The sequence below is a fragment of the Balaenoptera acutorostrata genome, chromosome 7 (genome assembly GCF_949987535.1).
Source record: "Balaenoptera acutorostrata chromosome 7, mBalAcu1.1, whole genome shotgun sequence".
Classification (NCBI taxonomy): Eukaryota; Metazoa; Chordata; class Mammalia; order Artiodactyla; family Balaenopteridae; genus Balaenoptera; species Balaenoptera acutorostrata.
In genome coordinates this window covers 1,788,888-1,810,276 of record NC_080070.1, presented here as the reverse complement: position 1 = coordinate 1,810,276, position 21,389 = coordinate 1,788,888, and the positions used below count along the sequence as shown (strand labels likewise).

The window sequence follows — 21,389 nt, the reverse complement described above, 5'->3', positions numbered from 1 at the left end:
CCATTTGTGACAACATGGATGGAACTTAAAGCCATCACGCTAAGTGAAATAAGTAAGAGAAAGACAAATACCATATGATCTCACTTGTATGTGGAATCTAAAAAAACAAAAAAACAAACTCATAGATACAGAGGACAAACTGGTGGTGGCCAGTGGAAGGGGGGTGGAGGTGGTGAGAAAACGGGTGAAGGGGGTCAAAAGGTACAAACTCACAGTTATAAAATAAGTCCTGGGGATGTAATGTGCAGCATGGGGACCAGAGTTAACAATACTGTACTGGAACCATCAAATGCTTACTTTATGCTTTCTGCAGGGAGTGTGGATGTACATCTAACTTACCTAAAATGGTGTAAGACTTTTTAAAAACGTTATCCCTGGTTCTCATGGTAGTGTTAGGGGATGAAGTTTTCTATGAGCCCCAATAACCAGCTGTAATATTGAATTCATGAGCCCAGGCCATAACCTATCTCTGCCCAGTGAGAGAAAGGCCTAAGAAGATCAAAGATTACACTTTGGCAAAATTCTTTGTTACATGGTATTTCTGAAATTTTGAAATAATCTAGATGTACAAAAAAGTTATGGGCTTCCCTGGTGGCGCAGTGGTTGAGAGTCTGCCTGCCAATGCAGGGGACACGGGTTCGAGCCCTGGTCTGGGAAGATCCCACATGCCGCGGAGCAACTGGGCCCGTGAGCCACAACTGCTGAGCCTGAGCGTCTGGAGCCTCTGCTCCACAACAAGAGAGGCCGCGATAGTGAGAGGCCCGCACACCGCGATGAAGAGTGGCCCCCACTCGCCGCAACTGGAGAAAGCCCTCACACAGATACGAAGACCCAACACAGCCAAAAATAAACATAATAAATAAATAATAAATAAAAATTTAAAAAAAAAAAAAAAAAAGTTATAACAACAGAATTCCCATGTAGCCTCCACCCAGCTTCCCCTCATGTTAGCATGCCACAGTAAAACTGTCTAAACCAGAAACTAACACTGATACAACAGTGTTAACTAATCTACAAATTTGATCAATTGTCTCTGAGATGTTTTGTGAACAAGAATTTTCTTTGCCAACAAGAATGCTCATGTCTAAAAGAATGTACCTTCCAAATTATAAGCCAAGTGTATACAGTGATGTCACCATACTATGTGGAAGTTTCCAGACAGAGGAGAATGAGTCATTGACAAGAGCTCCATGAAATGAAGAGTACGTCTAAGTATTCATAATTCCAAACACAAGGTTAGTGTTTGCTACATTAAAAGAGGCGAATAATCTTCAAAACAGTTTATGAGATATACTAATTAGAGTTTCAGGTTATAGAATTTAGAAATAAGCTTGATTTTATGGACAACTGGTTTATGGAAAAGGCACTGAAATCACGCATATTGTTTACTATATTGCCACAACCGACTCATCATCTGGGGAAACAATAAAGCTGATCAAGGATCGGCTGGAACTGCATTCAGGTGCTCACGTCGGGGTCGGACCTGACTGCGGTGGCCTGAGTGCAAGACGAGTTGCCATCTCCTAGGGAGCCCCAGGAGGGCAGGCAGGGCAGCTGTGCACCCCACGGGCACCCAAGCTCTTGTGACTGTCCATCTTCAAGGTAAGTTCATGGTGGGAAGTGGCTCAGAGCCCCAGTCCTAATTCCCTATCACATCCACGGTGCTTCTCCTGGCGGACTCGCTTCTTGGAGTCACCTTTCCGGGGACCCTCACAGCAATCTCCCTGATCACCCCTGAGCCGTGTGGCCACAGCTACCCACCGTGGGGGGCTGGGTACACTGCCACCTTACAGAAAACCAGACTTGTGGTGCTTAGCATGAAGGAGAGCAGGTGTGTGCCAGTGACGGTCTGCACAGCCACTATCTCATTCCTTTCATCAAAATAAACTCCAGACAAAGGGATGCCTGATTACCAAAAAACAGAGGCTTAAAAGTAGTTATGTTTGAGGTGATGAAAATGTTCTGGAATTAGATGGTGGTGATGTTTGTGAATATACTTAATGTTAAAAGAGAAAAACCACAGGCCCAAAATGGTCACTTGTGTCACTTGTGCTAAAGCCCATGATACTTGACCTAACTGCAGTTTTGGCCTTCACCAGAAATGTAATCTTGATCAACCAGTCTGGAATCTTCTAGTCTTCACCAAGGAGGTAGTCTGCCACGTGGGCCCTCTCCACCCCCAGAGGAAGACGAGGCAATCTGCATGATGAAACCCTTGCTGTTCCCTTCCCCCCAAATGATGTCTTGAACCAAAAATATTCCTTCCTTTTCTTTGGCTAATAGCTCCCTTGCCCCACCCTTCTCCCTATAAAAACCTTCTGTTTTGTACAACCCCTGGGAGCTCCTTCTAGGTGCTAGATGGGATGCTGCCCTAATCATAAGCCACCTAATAAGGCCAATTAGAGCCTCAATTTACTTGGTTGAATTTTGGTTTTTGAACACTAAACACCAGTGAACTGTTTACTCTGAGAGTGAATTTTACGGTGCACCGTCAAGCCCCCCAAGATGGCTGCTCTCTTGCTCTCTGGACATCCCCTGCTGGACCAGTCCCTGCCTCACCTACACCCTACTCACCTGGCTGACCTTCCCTCTTCATCACAGAGTCTGATCAGTAACTGCCTACATGCTTGTCCCCGGCCCCAGCTACTGACCGTCCTAATCTTCCCATCAGAACGGCTCCACTAGGATAGTTTCCCTGGTAACCAGCCGACCTGATGTCCATCCCCCTGTAACCCTCACCCCCGCCCCGCCCCACAGCCGGAGGTGCCACTGCAGGACTTTGCTTCAGAGATAAGATCCTGGGTCCAATAAACTACTGATGTCTCTGTCGCCACCACCAGGTTCTTTCTTTGGTCTCGCGACTGGGCAATTACAGGGCTTGCAGACCTGTAGGGTGCAGCCCAACATGTGATATGTGAGCTACATCTTAATTAAAAGAGTTAGAGACAACAACAGATAAATATTTTTACCTTGGAGTAGGGACTCTTGGAGTAGGGAAGTCCTAAGTACGATATCAAAAAATTTATGGGAAATTGTCAATTGTGACTACTTCAAAATTTTAGATTTCCATGTAGCAGAAAACAATGTGAACAAGTTAAAAAAACAAATAACCAGGAAAAATATTTACAACACAACAGAAAGACAAATATTTACTACTGTAATAGAAAGGTTTTATAAAACAATAAGAAATACCAAAAGTGGGCTAAGTACATTTAATAACTCATAAAAGCAGAAATACAAATAGTTGCTAAAATTCTTTTTAAAGTTCCCCCCACTAGTTATTAAAAGTGTGAGAAAAACAGTATTTGCCCATCAAGTTGCCACTAATGTAAAAGACTGGCAAAATCCAGTGTTAGCTAGACACACACATGCTGCTGATGAGAGCATGATGATATGGTCTTTCTCTTGGAAGTGTGCATTCTCTTTGATCCACTTTCATTTCTAGGAATTATGTGACATTGTGACTTATAATAAAAAATACACATGTGGTCCTCCTCCATTTCTGGAACAGAGCTCTGAAGACCCTTGTAATTTCCTAAGTGATAAGAGGATAAGGGTATCTTTTTATATTCATAACAAGCCCCTTTCAACCACACCTGGGCTTATGTGAATGAGGTGACTTTTTTTTTTTAATTGAAGTAGAGTTGATTTACAATATTGTGTTAGTTTCAGGTGTACAGTGATTCGGTTATACATATATATACACATATTTATCTATATTCTTTTTTTTCTGATTCTTTTCCATTATAGTTTGCTACAAGATATTGAATATACTTCTCTGTGCTATACAGTAAATCCTTGCTGTTTATTTATTTTATATATGGTAGTGTGTATCTGTTAATCCCATACTGCCAATTTGTCTCCCCACCCTTCCCCTTTGGTAACCACAAGTTTGTTTTCTATGTCTGAATTTGTTTGTTTTATAAATAAGTTCATTTGTACCACTTTTTAGATTCCACATATAAGTGATATCATGATATTTGCCTTTCTCTGTCTGACTTATGGCATTATTTCATTCTTTTTTATGGCTGAGTAACATTCCATTGTGCATATATTCTTTATCCATTCATCTGTCAATGGACATTTAGGTTGTTTCCATGTCTTGGTTATTGTAAATAGTGCTGGTATGAACGCTGGGGTGCATGTAAATTTTCAAATTAGAGTTTTCTCCAGATATATGCCCAGGAGTAGGATTGCAGGATCATACGGTAACTCTATCTTTAGTTTTTTTAAGGAACCTCCACGCTGTTTTCCATAGTGGCTGCACCAATTTACATTCCCACCAGCTGTGTAGGAGGGTTCCCTTTTCTCCACACTGAATGAGGTGACTTCCGGAAACTCCCCAAGGATGGCCAGGGGAACCAACCAACTAATTAGGGGTCAGCCCCACCCTCCTGACCTCTGGGGAGTGGAAAGGGGCTAGAGGGTGAGCTCATCGCTAGTGGCCAATCATTTAATCCATCACGCCTATATAGTGAAGCCTCCACACACACAAAAACCGCTAACTGAAGGGACTCCGAGAGCTTCCGTGTCGGTGAACGCATGGAGGCTCTAGGAGCGTGGGGCACCCCGAGAGGGTGGGGAAGTTCAGTGCCCCTTCCCCAAACCTGGCCTGTGCATCTCTTCCATCTGGCTGTTCCTGACTTGTATCCTTTATGGGAAACAGGTAATCTAGCAAGTCAACTGTCTTCCAGCATTCTGTGAGCTGCTCTAGCAAACTACTGAACTGGAAGAGGGGGTCCTGGGACCCTCTGATGTACAGCTGGTTGGTCAGAAGCACAGGTGACAGCCTGGGCTTGGGATCAGCATCTGAAGCGGGGGGGTGGGGGGGGGGGTAGGCAGCCAGTCTTATTGGGACTGAGCCCCTAACATGTGGGTGTGCCCTAATTTCATGAAGATAGTGTCAGAATTGAATTGAATTGTAGGACACCCATGTAGTTATCCACAGAGAATTGGAGAAATACTTGGTGTAGAAAAAAACCCCACATATTTGGTGGTTTACAAGTGAAATAGTGAGAGTACGAGAAAGAGGAGTTTTTCATTACAAACTTCTAAGGAGATAATAGAACACTGTGCTAAGATACATGTAGAAAGCTATTTGTTAGTATTTACAGTAGTTCGAAACTGGAAATAATCTAGACACCCATCCCTAAGGAGTTGATTAAAATATGGTCCATACACATCAAGAGGAATACTATATAGCCATTCAATGGAATGATGTAAACCTGCATCTATTGGCAGGAAAAGAAGCTCACGAACAAACGAGGTTCCACATGCATACGACAATCCTGTGGTTGCACGTGGTTCGTCACAGAGCAACCACATGGAATTACAATGACAATTTAAACGCTGACACTTGAGTTAGGTCAGGCAAATCAGCAGAAACACCGTGACGGTCCAATATCATTGCGCAACCCCCCATCTTTTCTGGCTGAGCTGAGAAGCTTGCGGGACCTCAGATCCCCGACCAGGGATTGAACCCAGGCCTCGGCAGGGAAAGCGCTGTGTCCTAACCACTGGACCGCCAGGGAATTCCTCACTGCCTTTTGTAGACAGACTTGGCTTCTATTTAAAAGACAAAGCCTCATAAGGAAACTAATTAATTTAATGTTTGACACGTCTAGACTCTCAAGCTTAACCAAATAAACGTAATGAGGATGTGGAGACCCAAAAATGCTTTCTTGTCTGTTACAAGTTTTTAACATAGCCTGTATGATTCCAAAATCCTCATCATAATTTAAGAAATGATGATTTTAGGCAACTCCAGTAGATGAAAAATTTCCACGAGGATAAGTGAGGACTCACTTAGAAAAGCCCCATATGGACCAGATAAATGCTGAATGGCTTTTATGGAGCTGGTCTCAGTTGTTCTTATACAGCCCCACTATCAAAAATTTTAAAGTCTTATTTTAGCCCTTTATAGGATCTGCTACAGCTAATTGTGACATTATCTTAAAAATGTCAAGCAACTATAAGAGAACATTTAAATAAATTATTTAAAATAACAGCTAATACTTATCAAGTACCTAATGTTTCAGGCCCTGTGTCAGTGGCTGTGGCATGTCGGCCACAGCCTGGTGCACATGTAACACATACATAGATACACATGCACAGATACACATGCACTGATACACATACACAGATACACAGATACATATGCAGATACACATGCACAGATACACAAACACAGATACACAGATACACATGCACAGATACACATACACAGATACACATACACTGATACACATGCACAGATACACATACACAGATACACATGCACTGATACACATACACAGATACACATACACAGATACACATGCACTGATACACATACACAGATACACATACACTGATACACATGCACAGATACACATACACAGATACACATGCACTGATACACATACACAGATACACATACACAGATACACATGCACTGATACACATACACAGATACACATACACTGATACACATGCACTGATACACATGCACTGATACACATGCACAGATACACAGATACACATGCACAGATACACATGCACAAATACACACACACTGATACACATGCACAGATACACATGCACAGATACACATACACTGATACACATACATAGATACAGAAGCCACCCGGCGTGTTCCACTACATGGTACACAGGTGTGATTCCCCCCCTTTCAGATTGGTAAATAACTATGGCTACTGTTTCCTAGCGCTTTTTCACAACCACAGGTCCTGCCTGCCCCTTTTACGTGTTGGGGAAAGGAATGCAGAAATCATGAGGAAACCGAAGCTCTGGTCAGCTCACGCTGAGGCTCAAGGCCGCCAGTTCCAGGCCTGTGCTCGCTGAGCACCAGTGGCTCACAGCGGCTCTGCCTAAACCCCTCCCAGATGCAGAGCTCGCTGTACGGCGGGAAACCTGCAGGGCCGCGCCCTGTGACACGTGAAGCAGAACCACCATCTTTAAAAACCTTTCCCGGACCGTTTTTCTTCCTTCCAAGGCAATCACGCCACATTCTTAAAGCCCAAATATCGCACACGTGTTCTCTACCTGGTTCAGTGTCCTCACCAAGCACCACGAAGACAGGTAACAATTTTAAACAAGTCCCTTTGTTCGGTCTCAGAGGCTCTGATCTTAGCTAGGGCTCTGTCAACTGGTCTCAGGGCCTCCTGTGTGAAAACAGGTGCCTTCTTTTCATCAGCTGTAATTGATAAGTAAAGTCTATCTGAGAAGCAATGTTTATAAAGTGGTTAAGGGTAAGGACTCAGGAGCCAGCTGGCCCGGGATTCGAATCCTGTGCCCTGTGGGTCCCCGGGCAGGTTACTTAACCTCTCTGTGCTTTAGCTTCTTCATCTGCAAAGTGGGAATACTAACAGTACCTACTTCACAGGATTGTCAGGAGGATTAAATAAGTTACATATTTAAATAAACATGCATATACACACACATATAAAATGCTTAGAACAATACCTGGCACAGGAAAGCACTATTTAAGTGGCTACTGCTATTATTATTGTTGTTGTTACTACTATTTTAAAGCAGTAAGTCCCTTTTGCAAGCTATATACATAAAATTCGTCTCATTTTAGAACCACATCTTAGATATCTACTTATGTTACCTGCATTATTAAATGTTTAGCTGCATAACTGAGAAAGAACTAAGTCTGCTTGAGTTTCTAAGGCCTAGAAATATGGACCCTGGGACTATGCCACACTTCTGCAACTCCCCATCAGCACTAAGACAAGTGGAAAGACAGACGATGTTCAAACACCTGACTCAATATCCTGGCGCTGGAAAATTCTGAACCACCCGACTGGAGTCACTAAGAAAAGAAATCAAAACCCCCAAACCAGGAAGAGGTGAGACTCAGTGATACTGACCTGTGTTCACAGACAGCTCTTCAACTCCCTAGCCGTGTGACCTCAGCAAATCTTAACCTTCGTGTGTTTGGGCCCCTTCTCTGCAAAATGGAGGCGGGTGTTTTCCCATCTCCCAGGTCTTCGGGCTGCTGAGCGCGAGAACATAGCACCTGCCTCCCTTCCCCTGCGCCCCCTTCACCTCCTTGACTGCGAGGTCTGATGAGATGCCACCGTGAGGGCTAAAAAGAGAAAAGAAGAAGTGAATCGCTGCTGAGACTGAAGTAAAGAGAGGATGAGAGAGAGTGGAGGTGATGAGAAACTCTCTGAACAGGCACAGGCCGGGGAGAGACAGGTGCTAGCGTCGGCAATCATACCTCTGTCACTTCATCCTCAAGGCCACTGTTAAGCCGACAGAGAAAAACTATAGAAGATTTCAAGAGGGCTGTGAAAGGAAAGCTGCAGAATCAATATGCTAGCTCCAGAAGTATCCCAAATCCTTGATCCTCAGTGTCACTGTTTGTAAGCAGTACATTCTTTTAGTAATAGCTTTTCAAAGGAAAAGACATTACATCCTTCACGTAGTATTCTTAGAAACTGATAAAACTTTCTTCCTCAGATTCACAGCCCACATTTGAATCTCAGCCTCCTCACATCGAGACACTGAAGATCCTTCTGTTTCTCTCTGGTCCTCAGAAAGCATGCACAGCAGCTGCTGCTGCCCTGCTTTCTGTAATCCATGCTTGTGAGAACCTGACTTCTTCACACCTTTAGAAGAGCACAACACCAAAGTCATATCCAGTATGACTGGGTTTTGTGTGAATTTCTTGTTTGACTACATTTGAACTTGAAAAAACTTTTTCCTAATTGAATTGCAAAGAATTGGAAGTTAAATAACTTATCTTGAAAACTAGCTCCCAGCACTACTCCTTTAAGACATATGGATCAATCACTTAGTTTTGAAATTTTATAATCCACTTTTTAGAGTTTGAGCAATTTCTACTGATTTTAATTACATTCTTTTCAGTGGAACAAGTAATTTGCATATGCAATCCTTTTGTTTCAGTGGTATTTGCAATAATGAATTTTACCTGAACAATATTCAAAAGCCAAAAAAATGCTTTGTATTCTTTCAGCCAGGAAATGACTTGGTGGTTTGTGTCAAGTATTTTTTAAAAAAATACCTTAGAAAAATACCAACAAAACAGAATAGAAAAAGCCAGCATGCATCACACACAGTAAAAGTAGGTACTGTTTTGTTAAATTTTTGTTTGTATGTATAGAAGTATGTACGTGTGTGTGAGTTACAATGTAAACTGGATTTCTTACTCTGGTCAGAAGTCTGAAAGCCACTGCCGTAGAGGCTTCTATTTGTCAGTGAATGAAGCACATGCTAAAGGCATTTGCCTTCCAAGCACTCTGGATTAAGCTGCTCACACCACAATCAGGTATGTGGCTCAGTCCTTCAATGGAAGAAATCAGAGAAATCAAATCTAAATAAGTCAAATAAATAACATACATGATTTCAATTACTGATGCTACATTTTAGGTTGCAAGAAATTGATCTATCAAAAACTCCCCAACAAAAAGGAGAGAAAATATCCACTCCTTCCTCAATTCAACATTCCACCAGAATAGTTATTGCCCTTTATAAAATTGAAATGAAAATAACCTATATATGCTCTTAAGTTTTAGCCATGATGGTATTTAAGATTAAAAAATAAAAAACACATTTGAGTACTTATAAACCAAAATATGAAATCACTTTTTGTAAAACTTTAATTTCTGAGACATTTAAAAAGTCACACTAAAAGTATCTCATAGAAACAAGACTGATAACCTGTAAACAAAACACTCTGTAAACAAAAATAATTTGCCAGTGCATCCAAACATTATTTTTAAAGTAACATCATACCAATTTTTTAAAAGTTTAAAAAGTCAGTACTGCATGTATCCTCATACTTAAAAAAAATTATTGTAAGAACTCTGCCTTTATATACTAAGTACTGTGCTAACAACATAGAAAGCCACCTAGGGCTTTCACGCGATGTAAGCCTGTGTTGCTGGCAAATAAGGCGGTTACAGAGGCCACAGGGAGGCCGACTGCTCCAGAAAGCCAGGCAGAAGCCGATGCCCCGAAGGTCAGGTATATATGTACCTTTGACGCACCCGAGACTGAGAACCACCAGGAAGGTTTCATTCTCATCCACTGTCAACCCCTCAGCGTGGCACTGAAGGTGCTAACGTGTGTGTGTGTGTGTGTGTGTAATTTTCACATAAAGTCTCATATTTACAGCAGATCTATTTTTACATAGAATGTATATAAAGCTAAACAAATTTTAAATCTAAGAAATATCTTGGAAAATCAGTAAAAATCATTACAAACGTTATAATCTGTAAAATTTATAACTTCAAAATAGTTTATTTACATACTGTAGAACCAATGAATGATAAGAATTGGCCCAGTCTCCTCAAGAAACTTTGTGATTGCAGTGCCTAATGTCCTTTTAAAATAGATCCTAGCGGTGAGAAAACATAAAAGGAGCATTTGATTTAACGCAGTCAGCGATGTACCCCATCCACTTAGAAGGAAGGCCGTTTCAGGCCCGTCCGGCTGCCGGCGCCGGGACCTCGGACCTAAGGCCTCGTGCCCGCCCCGCACTGCACTCACAGCTGCAGTAACAGGAAGCTCACGGGTGCCTGTCCTTACCGGTCCTCCGGTGCTCGGTCTCAGTGCGCTGCACCCGCTTCTGCCACAGGTGCATATGCCAGCCTCCAGTGTGCGTCCAAGAGAAGCACCTGCATTCAGAGTAAGTGTCTCACTCAAGAGGAAGATTGTGCTTGTGACCAGGAATACACCAGGTGTTTCTAGAGCCTCAAGTGCTTGTCATTACGTGCAGACCGAGGATGTGACCACCTGTATTTGCTTCCACAGAAGGCATCTTGCACCCAAGGTTCAAAACCGTCCCTCTGTTACACACAGCAATGAAGAAGCATCCACTAAGAGCTTCAGGAATTTATAATACATTTCACTCCTTACTAATCCAAACCTGGCTTAAGTCCTCTGACGGAAAGAAACTTTCAAATGAACAAAGAGTTGATATAGACATTGAAAAGTTTAATATTTTACTCAAAAATTTTCAGACATCTTACAAATACCCAGAAGCTCTTCCTCTGGATGTCTGCCCTGAAATTGGTGTAAGTTAAAAGTGATATTCTTTTATTTAAAGGAATTCCTTTCTCTTCTCCCCTTGACCTGGTCTGCTCAAAGCAAGCAAGTTTCGGTAAAAATCAAAACTTGCAATTAACACTTAAATAGGTATAATTACCAGTAAAATTAGAAAGCAGCCAATTTTTATTCATTTTCTCAGTATGTGGATCTTATGCTGAGAAATTCACCCATACTAGACTGGTGGTATTTACTGAGTGTTATTTAGAATCACAAAATGTTCTTTTATTTTAAAACTAAGCTGCATTTTAACAAGAAGAGAACCTCAGAAGGCAATGCAGAGGTATAAATAAATAAAGGAGAAGTATACACAATGGAGCTTTGGGTTACTTTCTCTTATTATATTGGATCTAAGTGGAAATTTTTGATGTCAAAATATATATAGCCTGTTTTTCATAAATTTCTCCCAAAAAACCCTTTAAATTCAACAATTTGAGAAAACTGTTCTTCTACTTTTGTCTGAACACAATCTGTTGCCAAACACACAGCGCATATGAACATATGTGTTTATAGAAGCTGCATGATATGAATTGTGTGCAAGTGGACCCATCTGCTATTTTTGCATGCACAATTTCTGGTACTCAATCCTAGTGGATGGTAACACAGAGTATAATGTTATAGCTTTTATTCAGTGGACTTAAAGTCAAGAACCCATCCCAAGAATTATTTACAATTTAATAACTGAATGATCATCAGACCACGATACACTGCAAAACTTTTCTTACATCATGAATGCTGATGCTGTGTGTTTTGGGTGTTAAATGGTAACATTCGTAAGTCTGATGTTTAAATTGGCATGTACAGAAGTGATCAAAGCCTGAAGACTGTGGCGATAGAAGGGGTGTCTACCACAGAGCACTTATAGTTCATAATGGACACAAGGAGCACAGGGAATTAAGGGATTTCTGAAAAAAATGCTTAAAAAAAACTGAGTGTACATATAGCCTATAAGGCAAAATCTAAGTTACAAGTGTATTCAACACTGGCAACTATGTTATGAGAGGTAATACTGAATTATATACACAAACTGTCAAAGAACTATGATTACATAATACTTCCTACCATAGCTTATTCCACTGGACAGTAGGAGGTATTCCTGTGGCATTCTACCAAGGCTCAAGTTTTAAAAGAATTTTGTATTTTTCCCTTGACTCAAAGTCCAATCAATATCATTCTGTAACATAAATCAGAACTATGCTTTTGTTTTTTCTTTAAGGAAGTAAAAAATATAATTTGCAACCATTTACAGTTCCAATGTACCCATTGCAGTATCATCTATAAACTTTCATTTTTTGCAGAAACTTCACATCTAAGTACCAAGGATGCCCTTTCATGTAGGGCATGAATGGAATTCATTTTGAATGGAATATATAGCAAGATTTAAGTGAATCCTTAGAAAGCCCCAAAGTTGGCCTTTTCTAACACGCTCACATGGGTGCATAACTGATGCAAGCAAACATGGCCCCAGAAGGCGCGCCGCCCTGAGGAGCCTGCACCCGGCTGGAAACTAACAAGGGACCCCCCAAAGGTAAATAAAAAGAAGAAGACCTGCAACAGCCAAGCTCTTAGATTATGAAAACGACACTGACAGGCCCAGGCCCTAAACGTGGACCACAGGCAGCAGCAAGCATCCCTGACTGACGGGAATGTCACGAGTTTGGGGTGCTCAGGCTCTTGATTGCAGAGCGGTGCTGTGGGGCTCACAGTGCTTTCTGATGCCCATTTGCAGAAGGCTTTGCGGTTTCTGAATCCCTTGAAGTATCTGATAAGTGAAGTTTATGAAGCCCTGCAGGAAAATGAAGAAAATGTAAGAACTAATGCGCTGTTGAGAGGTCGGGCAGAGTGTGCCGTGTTCCTGAGGGAACCGTGCCGCTCTGGCTACACTCCCTGCAGGATGAAAGGGCCCTTCTCCCCACCGGCAGCGCCCGGGCCTGAGCTGAAGACAGCTGCCCAGGAGGCGGTCAGGCGTCCCCTAGTTCAGGGCAGGCTGGGAGTCCTTCCTTCACCCAACAACCCACGGGGCCGGCTCAGGCTTCCGGTGAGATGCAGCGGCCACTGCCCTCCGCACAGCTCCTGCCCCTGCCCCGCCCTCCACCTTGGTCCAAGAGCAACTTCTAATAAACCTCCTCCTGCAGGCTTATCCCCATACCCGAGTGCCCTTCCCAGGGAACAACCTGAAACGAGGATGACCCCATTTTTGTTTTAAAAGACACCCATACATATACACTCCCAGGAAAACACAGGGAAAGACACATCAAAACATAAAGCATGCAAGTAAAAAGAAAAGCAACGGAAGACACTACCAAGAAGAAAGAAATGGCAACAGAACAAACTGACCATAAATAAGATTTCACTACTCAAAGATATTTCACAGAGTAAAAGATTATTACTACCTTTTAAGTTACATTACTTTCCGTCTGTATCAAACAGCAATTATTTGCATAGTATACCTGACACGTAGAACAATACTGTGCCCTCACAGGCAGAAAAGTGAGAAGAAATTTTAAGAGTTTAAGTGGCATTAAAGCTCTGAGCACTTTAACAAAATGAAGCATAAAGACATTCAAGAACACATAAGCAACACATCCATGGAAAAGATTTTGAGAAAACAATTTTTATAAGGCTCAAATATTTGTAAAAATATACCTGGATAAGATTATTTTTCCCCTAAAATTTCAGATGGTTGTCTATCTGACTGGTAAGCAGTTTTATATCCCTCGTAAGCCAACACAGCACTCCAAATTTTAAGATTTCTATCACTGCATATCTTAATGAAAGAAAAGGTAAAATTGAGCCTGTCTATGATGCATGACTGGGAAGGGAAAAATAAATCAATCCAGCACACACAAAAAAACAGTTCTTGTCTCAGGAACGGCCAAGCCACTGAGTGACAAAAGGCACCTACAACTGCTGGACATGAGGAAGCGTGTTAACACAGGCCGGCTGCAGAAGGAAGTGGGCAAAGAGAGCAGCGACCAAGTGATCAACGCCCTCACTGGAACAGAACCCCTTTAGGATCGATTATTTCAATGAGTTATTTCTAAAACCTGGGTGTAGCACAGGTTATACATTCAGGAAAAGTACAATGTCTCTCTTCTGCAAAAACAATCAGCTCCACCACCATCATGGTAGCTAAATTCTGAGTGTCTACTATGTGCCAGATGCTCTATGAGGTAGATGTTATGATTCTCAATGCACAGCAGCAGAGGAAAAAATCCCTCCCACCCCACCTCCTACACACACACAAAAGAAGAAGAAGAAAAAAGAAAGGAGATAGTTAAATTTTATATTTTATAATCAAATTATTATTCCCAGTGAAGTCATATTTAAGATCTCAGATCATTCACACATGACATACACTTAATGAGGATCTTTTTCTAGGTATAAGGCATTGCCTCCTTAGAGCATTCCAAAGAGTAACAGAAAACATTAAGGAAAAAAAAAAAACTGTATCTATTAGATGTTTTACACAACTCTTGATGATTTCACTGCCTCTTATGGTCAAAGAGCCAACACAACATTTACAACCTTTACCTTCGGTTAAATTACATTTTACTGCTTTAATAAAGACTTCCTTAGCAAGATGCTATCCAGAATACCCAACCCAAACGCTAAATTTACTGCAATTTATTCATAACCATCTCATTTTCGTGAATGGTAAGTAGGAATTTATCTGAGATTATGGCTAACTAATATTGCTGATGCTACAACAGGCTTAGAAATGAAATTTTAACACTAAAAATTTGGCTGAGAGGACTGTTTGATTCTGACTTCATCTTTAGATTTTAATCTGACCAGCAATAAGGAACCTAGGCATTAAAATCCATAAATCATCTGGTGCTTCAGCTGAAATGAGATGTAACTTTCCCTTTCGGGCCAATATCTCATCAGCCACCCCCTCTCACGATAAATTTGCAGTAAAACAGACATGAATAGATAATCTGAAATCCTTTTTCCTTCCCAAAGGTCATACTTTCAAGCATCAGGGTTGGAAAGGCTTGGTGGCATGCAAAGCTTTATTGTTGTTCATAAGGTTTAAAGTATCTGAAAACAGAATCTTAACGAATCAATCATTATGTTGCCTTTTGCAATAGCTAAAAGCCACAAAGGAATATGGAGTGTAAGCATTCAAATGATGTCAATTCAGGTAAATGAGCTAATGTCAAGACTTTCTACAATAAATCAGTACCTTTCCCTTCTTTTATAAAATTACACACCCTAAAGCCAAGAGGGTTTATATAGCAAGACAGTTTATATTGTCCTGGTATTCCTAAAATACAAAGCCTGAAATATGTTTAGCACTAATGTTGAAGCAAGCATGAAAAATACGTTCATAGGTTACGTTTGTACCCTTTATAGCTTAGCCAAACCTATGGTTTTTAATACTGTCACAATGCACATGACTCACAGAATACATAATGAATGCCCTCTCTCTTATTAATGCCAAGAACACTAATATTTTTATTCTGAATTATTATTTGACTAACTGAAGAGAATTATAATTGTGGGTCAGCCTGATACCTATAAAATTCAATCCTCAAAAAAACCTTTAACTAGAAACTAGTAAGAGAATCAACACCAAATATAAGCCTTTAGCACACCATCATCCTCAGCTCACCACACCTCCCCTCATCATCGTAACCAAAGAGCTACTGTTTACTGAGCTCTTACCAGGTACTAGGATTATGCTTAGGCCCTTAAAAGAACTATTTCAGCTAATATTCACAACAGTCCTGAAAGAAGAAGATATTATCACCATTTTACAGATGAGAAAGATGAGACTTAATGAAGTAATTTTATACAAGAGCATAACCAGTAAGTAGTGGGTCAGGAATGTGACCTCTAAGGATTTACACATTTGGAAAAATGAATAGGTGAAGACTTAAAATTAGCTGAAATGTCAAAATTATTAATAAGTAGAAAAAGAGAAAAATACCCATAAACCTCAGAATTACCTAGGGCCTTGAAAAGTTCTTCTCGTACAGCGGAGGTGAATTTTCTGACCAGACACAATGTTGTCATAATAGCAAAAAGCAAATTGTAGGATAACACAATATAGAAATTTCCCAGCCAATTAAACCTTCCAAAGTCTCCAAGTAGATCAAATCTAGTGATTCCTGTTAAAAATAAATAAAATAGCCCTTAATAAAATCAGGTACAATAAATTTACATATATATAACAAAATAAAGTACAAATCAGATAGATCAAATTCTATGGACTTTCTCATTTCTGTTAGTGGGATCCTAGGTAAAACGCAGGGCTGTTACCTGGTGGGAAAACCCCAGTCAACCCTAAGCGACTCTGCCCACATATCGCAGCCTCTTGGAAGCGATGAGCAAGGGCGCTGACATGAGTCACTCGCTCAGAAGTTCCGCCGACATCCACAAGAAACCCACCGTGCCACTCGTGTGGGGCGGGTAGGTGCAGCCTGCTCCCCTGAACTAGGAACCCAGGGTCGTGATGGAAGAGACACCTGACAAACCCTCTCACCTCCCCCACCCTTGTCCCCTCTTCATGCAGGTTCCTGTTCACATGTCACCTCCTCCGAGAAGCCACCTGATTCCCCTACCCAAGACAGTGGACCTGCCAATGCCCTGCACCCTGATTATGTTTCTTCACAGCACACACTGCCTGAAATGTTTCTTATCCTTTGTGGTTTATTTATTGCCTACTTTCGCCACTAGAATGTAAGTTCTATAAGAACAGGGACTGTGTCATTTTCATTCCTATAATTCCAATGCCCAGAGCAATGCCTTGCACATACTTAAAACTTATTACATAACGAATAAACAAATAGAGTGATTCCTTTCCAAGGGAAAAAACACACACACACATTATTCATCTGAGTTGGATGCTACAGGCTTGTGCAGGGAAATGGCCAAAGCTGGAAATACAGTGTAATTATGTCGTATAGGTTGGAAATGCAGTGCAGTTGTATCATATAGGCACTGAAGTTACTTAAATTCACCTATACACATTTAAAAAACAAGTCTTTTTATTGAAAAAGAAATCTGAATAGTCATTCTATTCAATGAGCACGTGTCCTAGGCCCAATACTTATTGGAAAGAATATGCGAATGGTAGGGTTTTTCTGACTACTGGTAAATGAATAAATAAATAAGTAAAACAGCATTCAAGTGGTCAGTCAACTGAGAGATGACGGGATTGTGGACATTCTTTAAGGAAGAAACTGAAGAGCTACTCGGGGCCATATAAAAGTTTAACCACAAAGGACCGTATAGACAAAATCATGTACCTTTAATTTTATGGGTGATCTAAGAATTTCAAAAATAACTTTGACTAAACTCAATTTCACCTTATCAGCTGACTTTTAAACTTAACTCTCATCCCCACTCAATGAAATCCCATCACCTATTATACAGACAGACTCCACAAAAGCAGCTTATGGAGACAACAGAAAAACAGCAGGTTTCAAATAGCAGCTCTTTCGTAGCCACATCTATCCAGGACCAATGTATTTGAATTTGAGAGACAAAAACCTATCATAATATTTTAAAGAAATATAAGGTTAGTGAAAACATACAATAAAATATCTTTTAAAAGAAGGTAAAAGGGACCCAGACCCTAGTAGAGTATGCAGCGTAGGTCACACCATGAGATCATGGCAACAATCCTGGCGGCAGTTTATCAGACTAAAGACTTAATAAGACTTCAATCTATTAAAAAGAATATGGGACTTCCCTGGTGGCACAGTGGTTAAGAATCTGCCTGCCAATGCAGGGGACATGGATTCACGCCCTGGTCCGGGAAAATCCCACATGCCCCGGAGCAACTAAGCCCGTGCGCCACAACTACTGAGCCTGCGCTCTAGAGCCCGTGCTCTGCAACAAGAGAAGCCACCGCAATGAGAAGCCCATGCACCACCACAGAGTAGCCCCCATGCGCCGCAACTAGAGAAAGCCCACGTGCAGCACCGAAGACCCAATGCAGCCAAAAACTAAATTAATTAATTAAAAAGAAAAAAGAATATGTATCTAATCATATATATTATTTTTCAAATGAAGTACCACTTAATTTAAACTAGGCAGTTATATGTAAACAAGGTACAGTCCTCCCAAAATGAACTTCAGTGGTTTCATGGCCCAGGGATCCCAGATAAGCATATTTGATTTTATGCATTTTTTAAAAAACATTTATTTATTTTTGGCTCCATTGGGTCTTCGTTGCCATGCGCGGGCTTTCTCTGGTTTCGGCAAGCAGGGGCTACTCTTCGTTGAGGTGCCCGCAGGCTTCTCATTGCGGTGGCTTCTCTTGTTGTGGAGCACGGGCTCTGGGAGTGCGGGCTTCAGTAGTTGTGGTACGTGGGCTTAGTTGCACCGCGGCATGCGGGATTTTCCCGGACCAGGGCTCGAACCCATGTCCCCTGCCTGCATTGGCAGGCGGATTCTTAACCACTGCACCACCAGGGAAGCCCAGCATATTTGATCTTTAGGGTCAAAGACTCCTGAGAATCTGGTGAGAGCCATGGAATTTTTCACAAGAAAAACACACATATATGAGGGGGTGCGCGTGGGCGCACGCACACACACACACACAATTGTGCATATCATGAAGCTCATATTTATGGAGGAACTGACAAATAAAAGAATAAAAACCCTCACCCAGATGCGCTATAAGAGTCTTATCCGGTCTCAAAAATTTTTTTTTTTTTTTTTTTTAATGAGGATCTTGAATCAGATGCGTATGTTTGATTGATTGATTGATTGATTGATTTTGGCTGTGTTGGGTCTTCGTTTCTGTGCGAGGGCTTTCTCCAGTTGTGGCAAGCGGGGGCCACTCTTCATCGCGATGCGCGGGCCTCTCTCGTTGCGGAGCACAGGCTCCAGACGCGCAGGCTCAGCAGTTGTGGCTCACGGGCCCAGCCGCTCTGCGGCATGTGGGATCTTCCCAGGCCAGGGCTCGAACCCGTGTCCCCTGCATTAGCAGGCAGATTCTCAACCACTGCGCCACCAGGGAAGCCCTCAAAAATTTTTGATCATACACCACTAAAAGCAAAGATAAAATCAGAGTCCATATACCCATTATATGTGTATTTTAATTATTTATAAACTACTGATATATACGTACTACTCACTGACATTTACATTATTTTACACACAAAACAAAGACTTTAAAAATTAAAACAATAGGGCTTCCCTGGTGGCGCAGTGGTTGAGAATCTGCCTGCCAATGCAGGGGACACGGGTTCGAGCCCTGGTCTGGGAAGATCCCACATGCCGCGGAGCAACTAGGCCCGTGAGCCACATTTGCTGAGCCTGCACGTCTGGAGCCTGTGCTCCGCAGCAAGAGAGGCCGTGACAGTGAAAGGCCCGCGCACCGCAATGAAGAGTGGCCCCCACTTGCCACAACTAGAGAAAGCCCTCGCACAGAAACGAAGACCCAACACAGCTAAAAATAAATAAATAAATTAATTAATTAATTAAAAAAATTATAACAATAAAAATAAATACAAGTTCTAATAGTTTCTTCACACAGCCCAATGACTTACTTTGTGAATGGACGGGAAACAAACTCCACTTTGGAAACCACAGTCATATGCTAAATAGCAATTTGGCACTGCCCAGAACTTGGCCTGTGTCGTGCTGGGACAGCACCACTGCACGAGAGTGAAGTCGGGGGCAGAAAGCATTTGCAGAGTGAGAAGGGAAGGTATGTTATGAACAACAGAAAAATGCTTTCATTAGAACTTCTTAGTGGACTCAACTTGGTATCTTGAGAATCAGGGTCAAGACCCAGTGAGAAACACCAGGCAAAGAGCAATCTCTCTCATTAGGTGTCCTGGTCCCCAGATACCTCAGGTTGGCCTCACAGACAGAAATCCAGGAGTCTGTTGCTAGAGTACGTGTGAGGCAGCAGACAAAATAATTAGAGACTATAGGGACGAGCTCTAAAGACCTTGTTGTTTCAAATTTAATGTTTTAAAAATCTAACTAATATCGACTGACTAAAAGATTACTCTGGTACCACACAGTTCTTCACTTCTGAAAATCTTCTATTAGACAAGAAGCCTTAAATAATCACTTTTCTAAAATGTCTGAGAGGATTGTGTCACAGTAATAATTAAACTGTACAATGTACTTTTTATTTTAATTCTTTTCTTCCAGTTTTATTGAGATATAATTTACATACCTCATTATGTAAGTTTAATGTGTGCAGCATAATGACTGGACCCACATACAAAAGAAATGATTATTATAATAAGTTTAGTGAACATTCATCACCTCAGATAAAAACTTTAAAAAGCTAAGAAGAACTTTTTCCATGTGATGAGAACTCTCAGGATTTACCCCCGTAACAACCTGCCTCTACAGCACACAGCAGTGTTAATTCTAGGTATCACGTTGCACATCACACCCCTAGTACTCATTTATCTTGTAACTGGACGTCTGTACCTTTTGACGGCCTTCATCCAGTTCCCCTTCCACCCACCTCTCGTCCCTGCTAACCACAAATCTGATCTTTTTTCCTATGAGTTTGTTTTTGAAGTATGATCGACCTAAAACACTATAAGTTCCTGTTACACAACATAGTGATTCAATATTTCTATACATTTCAAAATGATCACGATGTCTAGTTACACAGTTATTGACTATATTCCCCACACTGTACATTTCAGACCGTGAATTCTGCAACTCTAACCTCCTCACCTATTTCTTTCCTCCTCTTACCGCCCTCCCTCTGGAAACCACCTGCCCTCTGTATCTATAACTCTGTTTCCATTTTGCTATGTTTGTTCATTTGTTTTGTTTCTTGGATTTCATATTATCAGTGAAATCATACAGTATTTGTCTTTCTCTGTCTGACTTATTTCACCAAGCGTAATACCCTCTAGGTCTACCCATGTTGTCACAAATGGTTATATTTCAATCTTTTTTATGTTTGAGTAATATTCCACTGTGTGTGTGTGTATGTGTGTGTCTGTGTGTGTGTGGTGTGGTGTGTGGATATACACACACCCCACATCTTTATCCATTCATCTATTGATGGGCACTTCGGTTGCTTCCATATCTTAGCTATTATAAATAATGCTGCAATGAACATAGGGGTGCATATATATTTTCTAATTAGTGTTTTCATTTTCTTCAGATAAATACCCAGGAGTGGGATTGCAGGATTGAATGGTAACTCTATCTTTAGTTTTTTAAGGAACCTCCCTACTGTTCTCCATAGTAGCTGCACCAATTTACATTCCCATCAACAGTGCAGGAGGGTTCCTTTTTCTCCATACCCTCTCCAGCATTTATTATTTGTAGACTTTTTGATAATGGCCATTCTGACCAGTGTAAGG

The 21,389-nt window shown here is 41.3% G+C and overlaps 1 protein-coding gene across 9 annotated transcripts in view; it reads right to left on the bottom strand.

Annotated features, from left to right (window-relative positions):
* The window catches only part of LMBR1 (limb development membrane protein 1), a 163,716-nt gene that overhangs the window by 9,773 nt on the left and 132,554 nt on the right, over nucleotides 1-21,389 (bottom strand). For 3 of the 9 annotated variants that reach the window (XM_057549899.1, XM_057549894.1, XM_057549898.1), the window contains one exon: nucleotides 11,690-12,865. The exons of 4 other annotated variants lie outside the window; for them this stretch is intronic. In XM_057549899.1, the coding sequence (XP_057405882.1) occupies nucleotides 12,780-12,865 (86 nt within the window). In that variant the 3' untranslated portion in view covers nucleotides 11,690-12,779. Of the gene's footprint in view, nucleotides 1-11,689; nucleotides 12,866-16,034; nucleotides 16,197-21,389 lie in introns of those variants that run through there. 2 more of the 9 variants (XM_057549892.1, XM_057549893.1) reach the window with 1 other exon arrangement.